At 40.1% G+C, this 10,990-nt stretch overlaps 1 protein-coding gene across 1 annotated transcript; it reads right to left on the minus strand.

Annotated features, from left to right (window-relative positions):
* Nucleotides 1–896: 896 nt before the first annotated feature.
* Nucleotides 897–1,901, minus strand: LOC123742373 (trace amine-associated receptor 13c-like). Its single transcript, XM_045716281.1, has one exon. The coding sequence runs from the start codon at nucleotides 1,857–1,859 to the stop codon at nucleotides 897–899; it is 963 nt and encodes a 320-aa protein (XP_045572237.1). The 5' UTR covers nucleotides 1,860–1,901.
* Nucleotides 1,902–10,990: the final 9,089 nt, after the last annotated feature.

Raw genomic sequence — 10,990 nt, forward strand, 5'->3', positions numbered from 1 at the left:
TCCATTATAAACTATTTAGTGTGTTGCCCAATCTCTATATTCATTCAGAGTAAACAGCTTCTGAGAGAGCTGCTCTGGTGTGACCCCTGACCTAGCAGCAGTGATGTAGTGAGAGTAGTGCTAGTGAGAGTAATGGTAGTGAGAGTAGTAGTAGTGAGAGTAGTGGTAGTGAGAGTAGTGGTAGTGTTCATAACCAGTATGTTGAGGTTGAAGTGTCTACTGTGGTCTCCTACACTGTTGTGTTGAATAATTAATGTATATACTGTAGTAGTTACTCATAAATGTCAGAATACCTAGCTAAATAACATTTCACAAATGTGGCCTTAATATTAAATGGTGGGCAAACAGTAAATGCCTTACAGATGGTTTATTACTGAATGTTATTATAAAGTGTTACCCATAATTGCATATTCTTACATTTTACCATCAACTACTTACACAATACACAATTTAGTTAGATCTGGACGTCATCTGATATCATGCAGTGTTGTACATTTCAACTTTAATAAACTTGATGAAGACGTTGTGTCACAATTGAGCCACTAGAGGGAGATGTTATACAACATATAGAATGACTCATGACGTCCTCAAAATGTACTATTAGAATGCTTACTATTTGTCATTAAGTAACACGGAACAACCACAGCCTTAGGTATTTGGAGTACACAATCCATAATGACTACAGTATCCTTTATAAAACAAGCGTATGCCTTCTCCAAGTCATTCCATTCCATTCCAATCCAAATCAATCTGTATCAACACCACATGTATCTATGATGACAACACTGAGGTAAGTAATGTCAGTGTATTGCTACATGAAATAAATACTTACAACAATTGTAGAAAAAAAACTATCAAACCTATGATTGCCAACGTAGGGAATAACATTTTAGGAACTATGAACGTCTTATCTTCAAAGTTAATAAAAGTTTAGCTGTCACTTTGAACCATGGATAAAAGAAAGCATAAATTATTGGATTCATTAAGGAATTAACTAGTGGCAGAAAAATTATGAAATATGATAAAAAATGGTCAATTAAAAAAAAAGAAAAAAAGTTAATAAATAGAGTTGGAATCCAACAAATTAAATAGTTCAAAACAACAATAGAAAGAGTTTTTGCTGCTTTTCTCTCAGATTTATTAGCCTGTACAGTTTTAACACCAGACACACTGGCAGCCTCTTTAGAAAACACCTTTCTGGCCTGTGATCTGGCCACCACAAAGATTGTCATATAAAGTGTTATAATAATAGAGCACGGGACAACCATTGTAAATACAACGTCAATGATATTACCCCAGGTTATTCCTTCAACAATAAAACATTCTGTCAAACACCTACTTGGTACCTGTACATTTACTACGTTTTTTATAATAGCAGCATCGTATATGATAGAACAACACCAGGTAACGGATATACAACACATCATTCTTGTTGTTGTTATTTTAGAGTGGTACATTAAGGGGTCACACACAGCAACATAGCGGTCAATAGATATCAAGACCAAATTACCCAGAGATAAAGAAGTACATAAACAAGCAATGTAGGAATGAAACGCACAGAAATATTCCCCAAAACCCCAGCATGATTCCATTATTGCAACAGTCATTACTGGTATCACAATCAGTCCCACCAGGAGATCTGACGCAGCCAGAGAGAGGATGAGCAGGTTGGTTGGAGTGTGGAGCTGCTTGAAGTGAGAGATGGAGATGATCACCAGTATGTTCAAAAATACTGTAACTGCTGAAATCAATGACAAGAAGATGTACAGTGTTATGTAGATAGATGTCGATAGCAAAGCCTTTCTGCAAGAAGAGTTTCCGTCTTGAAAACAGTACTGAACATCTTTGTTTTCCTCCATTTGTAATAAAAGGTAAAAATGCTGAGGTCCTTCTCCTGCTTGGTCCTGTGTGCGACCCTGTCAGGTCCACCGTCTGACAAGCTCTGAGCTCTGCCTCTCTATTTATCCCTGAGTTACTGACAGACACTCCCCTCCTCAGGATCTATCTTCACGCACACACACACACACACACACACACACACACACACACACACACACACACACACACACACACACACACACACACACACACACACACACACACACACACACACACACACCACCACCACCACCACCACCAACAAAACATACACAAGTGAGCACAAAATTGAACAAACGGTTTGTTAAACACATTTTTTGTGAAAAGCATGATGTAATGTATGACAGGATTGGATGTTGCTGTGCCCACCTAGCCTGTCCTTCAGCCTTACTGATAGAGCTGAGAGAAAAGGTACATTTACCCAATTGAGCATTTTAATGGGGAAAATACAACATGGGTGATGTTTTTGTCACTCAAAGGCTATTTTACATGGGATGTCAAAGCTCAGTTTGGACCAAAATCCACAACCTCAGGACACATGACGACACGTCACATGTCAGCTGGCCAGTGTGTAGGAAAGTTGACAGTAGGGAAGTTGATAAGCCATAAGTTTATGGTGTACAAACGTATAGCAAATGCTATCAAAATTGTGACATTTCATAGGAACATTCCATAGACATTAAAATGTCCATCTGAACTGTTTTATTAATACACTACAAAATCAAATTAAAATCAAATGTTATTGGTCACATACACATATTTGTCAGATGTTATTGCGGGTGAAGCGAGATGCTTTGGTTCCTACAGTATCTCCAACAGTGCAGTAGTATCTAACAATTCACAATAATACACACAATTCTAAAAGTAAAAGAAGGGAATTAAGAAATATATAAATATTAGGACAAGCAATGTCTGAGTGGTATTGACAAAAGATTCAGTAGAATACAGTATATACACATGAAATGGGTAAAATAGTATGTAAACATTATTAGAGTGATTAGTGTTCAATTTAAAGTCACCAGTAATTCCGTGTATATGTACATAGGGCAGCATCCTCTAAGGTGCAGGGTTGAGTAACCGGGTGGTAGTCGGCCTGTGATGGCTATTTAACAGTCTGATGGCTTTGAGATAGAAGCTGTTTTTCAGTCTCTCGGTCACAGCTTTGATGCACCTGTACTGACCTCGCTTTATGGATGGTAGCGGGGTGAACAGACCGTGGCTCGGGTGGTTGATGTCCTTGATGATGTTTTTGTCCTTCCTGTAACATTGGGTACTGTAGGTGTCCTGGAAGGCAGGAAATGTGCCCCGGAGATGCGTTGGGCAGACCGCACCACCCTCTGGAGAGCCCTAAGTATTTTGACCCTTTACTCTGTACCTTGTTGAAGAATCTTTGCCAGCGATTGCAGGGTATGACGCTACAAGCTTGGCAGACCTGTATTTGGGGAGTTTCTCCCATTCTTCTCTGCAGATCCTCTCAAGCTCTGTCAGGTTGGATGGGAAGTGTTGCTGCAGCTATTTTCAGGTCTCTCCACAGATGTTCGATTAGGTTCTAGTCCAGGCTCTGGCTGGGCCACTCAAGCACATTCAGAGACTGGTCCTGAAGCCAATCATGCATTGTCTTGGCTGTGTGCTTAGGGTCGTTGTTCTCTTGGGTGGTGAACCTTCGACCCAGTTTGAGATCCTGAGCTCTCTGGAACAGGTTTTCATCAAGTGTCTCTCTGTACTTTGCTCCGTTCATCTTTCCCTTAATCGTGACTTGTCTCTCATTCCCTGCCACTGAAAAACATCCCCTTAGCATGATGCTGCCACCACCATACTTCACTGTAGGGATGGTGCCAGGTTTCCTCCAGAAATGACGGTTGGCATTCTGGCCAAAGAGTTCAATCTTGGTTTCATCAGACCAGAGAGTCTTGTTTCTCATGGTCTGAGTGTCCTTTAGGTGCCTTCTGACAAACTCCAAGGCTATTATGTGCCTTTTACTGTGGTGTGGCTTCCATCTGGCTGCTCTAAAATATGCAGTGTTGTCACACAACACAACAGATGTCTCAAGTTTTAAGGGAGCATGAGAATTGGAATGCTGGCATGCTTTCCGCAAGTATGTATTAAACCGGTGAGGAATGCCTAGATAGTTAGCGGGGTGGGCGCTAACAGCATTTAAATCGGTGATGTCACTCTCCCTGAGACCCGGCTTTTGTGGAGCGATGGGTAACGGTGCTTCGTGGGTGACAATTGTTGATGTGTGCAGAGGGTCCCTGGATTGAGCCCAGGTATGGGCGAGGAGAGGGACGGAAGCAAAACTGTTACATGTACCCCAGAGCTGTTGTTGGAGAATGTAATGTTAATTTCTCTACCATAAGCTGCCTCCCCATGTCATTTTAGAGAATTTGGCAGTACGTCCAACCGACATACTGCCAAAGTTCTCTTAATTCCCACATATGCTGAGAACTTGTTGGCTGCTTTTCCTTCACTCTTGTTGTAATGGTCAACATAGTATTTTGCATGCACAAACTACCACAGCGTTTTCCATAGTGGCCTTTATTAAGGTGTTTTATTTCGCTGCCATGGGCGAGCTTCTAGAGTCATCACAGAGTCACCCCAGACGGTTCTTGGAGCTTGCGCATGTGCAGAGTAATTTATGACCCCGTGGTGCCAGGGCAGATCTGATAAGAACTCAGCCTGGCAGATTCTGACACAAGGCTGGAGAGAGAGGGTGCCATAATTCTTGACCCTTTGTCAATCCAAGTAATTCGTTTTTCTCTCTCTAAGAGGTGAATTTTTAAGTTTATGTTTATATTGATGCTGTGTTTACAGCCCTTCACAGTCATGTTGTAAGTGTAATTCTATTTCCCAATTATTCATGTACATATATGTATATTGCATAGTCATAACCCTTATCATCACCACCTGGTAAGGCAACTGCAACTGCTTAAATCTATTTCTTGAACCGCATTGTTGGTTAAGGGCTTGGAAGTAAGTGTTTGACAGTATTCGGCATATTTGATTGAACTAATACTGTTTACATGTGTATATTTGTGCCTTACAGAACCACAACAATATGATTCTAAGTCATTCGGATGACCAAAATCATACAAACATCCTCAAATGGAAACATCTGTGTCATTGTGTGGTGGTGACCACCAAGAGTACAGTGATGGGCCTAAACATCATGTTCTAACAGGACAGCACCATAGAGGACAGAACCAGACCAATCAGTTATAAGTATATAGCGTGTGAGGGAATTCACAGCCGACCGCTCAGATGGGTGAGGGCATACCAGCCAACCTTTTTTACGTTGTCCTTCTAACCAGAGATAATGACCACCACAGCTCCAGGCCTCCCCGGCTGGAGCCATCGTCTCCGCCACTGGAGCGTCATCACAGCCGGGACTCCCCAAGTCGCCAGTCTACTCCCCTGACAGACACTAGAGATACCTCCTGTCCTGAATGGGACAACAGCTATTTAACAGATCTTTGTCATTCCCCTCCGTCCTGGTAAGGTCAGAGTTCCCTTCCTTCCTTGTAGGGTGAAAGTTCCCCTCCTTCCCTGTTGGGTCAGAGTTCCCCTCCTTCCTGGTAAGGTCAGAGTTCCCTTCCTTCCTTGTAGGGTGAGAGGTTCCTTCCTTCCTGGTAGGGTCAGGTTTATAGTCCCCTGCCTTCCCAGAAGGCCAAGTATGTTCTGACCCTCAAGTAGGTCTAGTGTATCCTGCCATGCTAGGCCATAAGTTAGCTGCCATGTCTGAAGTCTCCTGTCCAGCTCAGATCGCAGCCCTTTACAAAAGCGGCAGCTCTAGCCTTTAGCTTGATGCGGATATTGCCTGTAATCCATGGCTTCTGGTTGGGATATGTACGTACGGTCATTGTGGGGACGACATCTTCGATGCACTTATTGATGAAGCCGATGACTGAGGTGACATACTCCTCAATGCCTTTGGATGAATGCCGGAACATATTCCAGTCTGTGTTAGCAAAACAGTCCTGTAGCGTAGCATCTGCGCCATCTGACCACTTCCTTATTGAGCGAGTCACTGGTACTTCCTGCTTTAGTTTTCTTTATCTAGTCCTGGGCCTATCAATGCACTGAAGTTGTAAGGCAGAGATTTCCGAGTTGCTAAAAATATTAGGCTATAACTAGCAATGCAAATGGCTTTCTGAGATACGAGTAATATAACTATAAAAATCATGGATGTAATGTTATCTAGCAAGCCAGCAATGAAAACTACCTTTTGACAAAATTAGAAATGTATACTATCTGAAAATTTTACTTGCTTGACTCTTACCCATTTATAGTACATGGACGAGTGCAGATAGCATACACTGTCATGGAAACCATGGTTGTAATCCGGAGATAGGTGTTTTATACAACATCCTTCTCTGCTCTCTTTTTGAATCCCTCTACATATTTGCAATCAAAGCCAGAATTTTTCTCCATCTCCTCAGCTATCATACTCTGCTTCCACCGGGCATCTCGGTCAATTTCTTCCATGACAACAACACTGTTGATTGTCGTTTCTTCCCCATCATTGTCATCAGAAGACTCTACAATGTCTGGTTCAATGAAAATGTTTTTACATAAATCATGGATTTCCTCATAGTCTGATTAATTTTCAGAATCAGAGAGAGTCAACGTGGCATGATCGTCCTCCAGAAACTGGGCAGCAGTAGTAACACTTGCAATTCTTCATGATATCTTTCAAAAAAGCAGAGGTAGAAAGGATTATCTACACATACTGAGCAGCTCATGTTATAGTCAGAAGCATGCTACATGGAAAACCAATCCAAACTCATCTCTCGACATGTCCAGCCAATCCATTATCTCAGCCAATCATGGCTAGCGGCAAGGTTCCTGTCTTTCTCCGTGACTAAAGCAACTAAGCTCGTAATTTTTGTCTTTCGTATTTACAGATAGCATACACTTTTGTTACATGAAAGTTGCACATGAAAGTTGCACATATGTTCCAGAACGCATTTCTGCCAACCCCAAAAAACGCATATTGATTCAAGTAAATGTTTACGGTCAAATGCCTCTTCTGGGAAGTAATGACGTGCGACATATGCCTAGTTTCCTGAAATGAGTCACATATAGAGAGTCAGTAGTAACACTTTAAAATAACACTATGTAATAAAGCATTTGTAATGGATTAGTAAGTTGTTTATTCATCATAAATGTATCATTACTCCCACATCTGTAACTGTTAGTAAGCTAGTTATTCACACATGTATTAATAAGTTATAACTAGTAAGCTGGTCATTCACATATTTATTTACCTCTTAAGGATCAGACCCTTCAATTTCCGCCTAAAATGACATCAAATCAACGTTTATTTGTGACTGACCAGCTCAAATTGGTCTTAATAACCTCTTGGGGCTAGGTGGGACGCTAGCGTGCCACCCGTGGTGCACTCCATCAACAGCAGGTGCATTTCAAGAGCGGCAAATTTGAATCCAAATAAATGTCAAAATTCAAATTTTTCAAAAATACAACTATTTTACACCATTTGAAAGATAAACATCTCCTTAATCTAACCACGTTTTACGATTTCAAAAAGGTTTTACGGCGAAAGCATAAATTTAGAGTATGTTAGGACAGTACATTTACAAGAGTTGTGTGTAATGTTTTGTCAAGTCAAAGGCAGGGTCACCAAAACCATAAAACCAGCTAAAATGATGCACTAACCTTTTACAATCTCCATCAGATGACACTCCTAGGACATTATGTTAGACAATGCATGCATTTTTAGTTCTATCAAGTTCATATTTATATCCAAAAACAGCGTTTTACTATGGCATTGATGTTGAGGAAATCGTTTCCCTCCAATAACCGGCAGTCAAGTCAGCGTCACAAATTAAATAATTAAAATTAGAAAACATTGGTAAAATATTATATTGTCATTTAAAGAATTATAGATTTACATCTCTTGAACTCAATCAACTTGCCAGATTTAAAAATAACCTTACTGGGAAATCACACTTTGCAATAATCTGAGCACTGCGCCCAGAAAAATACGCGTTGCGATACAGACTAGACGTCATGTTGGGGAGATCTAAAATCGAAAATACTATGTAAATAATCCATTACCTTTGATTCTCTTCATCAGATGTCACTTCCAGGTATCACAGGTCCATAACGAATGTAGTTTTGTTCAAAAAAGCTCATCATTTATGTCCAAAAATCTCCGTCTCGTTAGCACATGATGTAAGCCAGCCGGACTTCTCGTCATGAACGAGGGGAAAAAATATATTTCCGTTCGTTCAAACATGTCAAACGTTGTATAGCATAAATCATTAGGGCCTTTTTAACCAGAACATGAATAATATTCAAGGTGGACGAATGCATACTCTTTTATAACGTATTGGAACGAGGGTACCCAACATGAACTCGCGCGCCAGGTGTCTAATGGGACATCATCGTTCCATGGCTCTTGTTCGGTCAGATCTCCCTCCAGAAGACTCAAAACACTTTGTAAAGGCTGGTGACATCTAGTGGAAGCAATAGGAAGTGCCAAAATATTCCTAAGCCCCTGTGTTTTTCAATGGGATAGGTTTAAAGTCAATACAACACATCAGGTATCCACTTCCTGTCAGAAAATGTCTCAGGGTTTTGCCTGCCAAATGAGTTCTGTTATACTCACAGACACCATTCAAACAGTTTTAGAAACTTTAGAGTGTTTTCTATCCATATATAATAAATATATGCATATTCTAGTTACTGGGTAGGATTAGTAACCAGATTAAATCGGGTACATTTTTTTTATCCAGACGTGCAAATGCTGCCCCCTAGACCCAACAGGTTAAGTTGCAACATTTGAAATATTTTTTTTTTTACATTGGATAAAAGGAGCGACTCTAGAAAATGGTATATCATACATCGCAATTGAGGAAGAATGGGAAAGTAATTCTGCTTTGAAAGTTGATCAACTTGTATACTCATTTTTGAGAAAAGGGCCTTTGAAAGTTTTGGTACCTACTGGGGTGCTCTCCTTTGTCTATACCCATTCAGCATTGTTCACAACCTCTTAAGCCAGCCCCACCCATCTCTTCAAGGATTCACGTGTGAGGTCATGTGCTAAACAGTGAGTAGTATAGTAAAGATTAAGACTAAAAGTGGTAGTAGCCTACAATAAGGAACAATTCCAGGTAAACATAGTGTCCAGATATTTTTTTTTATAAATATTACACACTTACACAGACACACTTCTTTAAATTGATGGGTCATGTTAAATAAATGCTATAACATCCAGTGTTGGAAAAAGTACTAAATTGTCATAGAGTAAAAGTATAAATAATTTCAAATTCCTTATATTAAACCAGACGACACAATTATTTTATTGACGATAGCCAGGACTACACTCCAACACTCAGACATAATTTACAAGACAAATTCCAGATACAAATATTTTAGCATTATTATACAATAGTTGCGAAAAGGCAGGGTAGCCTAGTGGTTAGAGCATTGTACTAGTAACCGAAAGATTGCAAGTTCGAATCCCGAGATGACAAGTTACAAATCTGTCGTTTTGCCCCTGAACAGGCACTGTTCCTAGGTCGTCATTGAAAATAAGAATTTATCCTTAACTGACTTTCCAAGTTAAATAAAGGTATAATAAAATTAATTAGTTCTGAGATATCACTACACACAGTTCATACAGGGAATGTTAGCTACTGTAGCTAACCAGCCATCTAACAGATGGCTAGCTAACAGCAAGCTTTAACTAGCAATACAAACCGATTGTCATAGCTAACTAAAGTTAACCAATAGGTTCAATGTTAGCTAGCTAACATTAGGCTATAACTAGCAATGCAAAATGCCATTCTGAGAAAACTACACTAACATTACACACACTTCATACACATAAGTGAATGTTAGCTAGCCTCTCTGGGCTAGGCGGGACAAATTTGTCCCACCTACGCAACAGCCAGTTGAATCCCGTGGCGCGATTTTCAAATACCTTAGAAATGCTATTACTTCAATTTCTCAAACATATGACTATTTTACAGCATTTTAAAGACAAGACTCTCGTTAATCTAACCACACTGTCCGATTTCAAAAAGGCTTTACAACGAAAGCAAAACATTAGATTATGTCAGCAGAGTACCCAGCCATAAATAATCAGACACCCATTTTTCAAGCTAGCATATAATGTCACAAAAACCCAGAAGACAGCTAAATGCAGCACTAACCTTTGATGATCTTCATCAGATGACACACCTAGGACATTATGTTATACAATACATGCATGTTTTGTTCAATCAAGTTCACATTTATATCAAAAACAGCTTTTTACATTAGCATGTGACGTTCAGAACTAGCATACCCCCCGCAAACTTCCGGGGAATTTACAAAAAATTTACTAAATTACTCACGATAAACATTCACAAAAAGCATAACAATTATTTTAAGAATTATAGATACAGAACTCCTTTGTGCAATCGAGGTGTCCGATTTTAAAATAGCTTTTCGGTGAAAGCACATTTTGCAATATTCTCAGTAGATAGCCAAGCCATCACGGCTAGCCATTTAGACACCCACCAAGTTTAGCCCTGACCAAAGTCAGATTTACTATTACAAAAGTTTGATTACCTTTGTTGTCTTTGTCAGAATGCACTCCCAGGACTGCTACTTCAATAACAAATGTTGGTTTGGTCCAAAATAATCCATCGTTATATCCAAATAGCGGCGTTTTGTTCGTGCATTCCAGACACTATCCGAAATGGTAAATCAGGGTTACGAGCATGGCGCAATTCGTGACCAAAAAATTCGAAATATTCCATTACCGTACTTCGAAGCATTTCAACCGCTGTTTAAAATCCATTTTTATGCCATTTTTCTCGTAAAAAAGCGATAATATTCCGACCGGGAATCTCCGTTTAGGTAAACAGAGGAAAGAAAACAAAGCATTCGGTCGACGCGGGCACGCGCCTGAGTCTCACAGTACTGTAACCAGCCACTACCCAAACGCGCTACTTTTTTTCAGCCAGAGCCTGCAAAGCCACGATTCAGCTTTTTGCCGCCTTCTGAGAGCCTATGGCAGCCGTAGGAAGTGTCACGTAACAGCAGAGATCCTTTGTAATGGATAGAGATGGCAAAGAAGGCCAAGAAATGGTCAGACAGGGTA

This window comes from Salmo salar, chromosome ssa04 (assembly GCF_905237065.1).
Source record: "Salmo salar chromosome ssa04, Ssal_v3.1, whole genome shotgun sequence".
Taxonomy (NCBI): domain Eukaryota; kingdom Metazoa; phylum Chordata; class Actinopteri; order Salmoniformes; family Salmonidae; genus Salmo; species Salmo salar.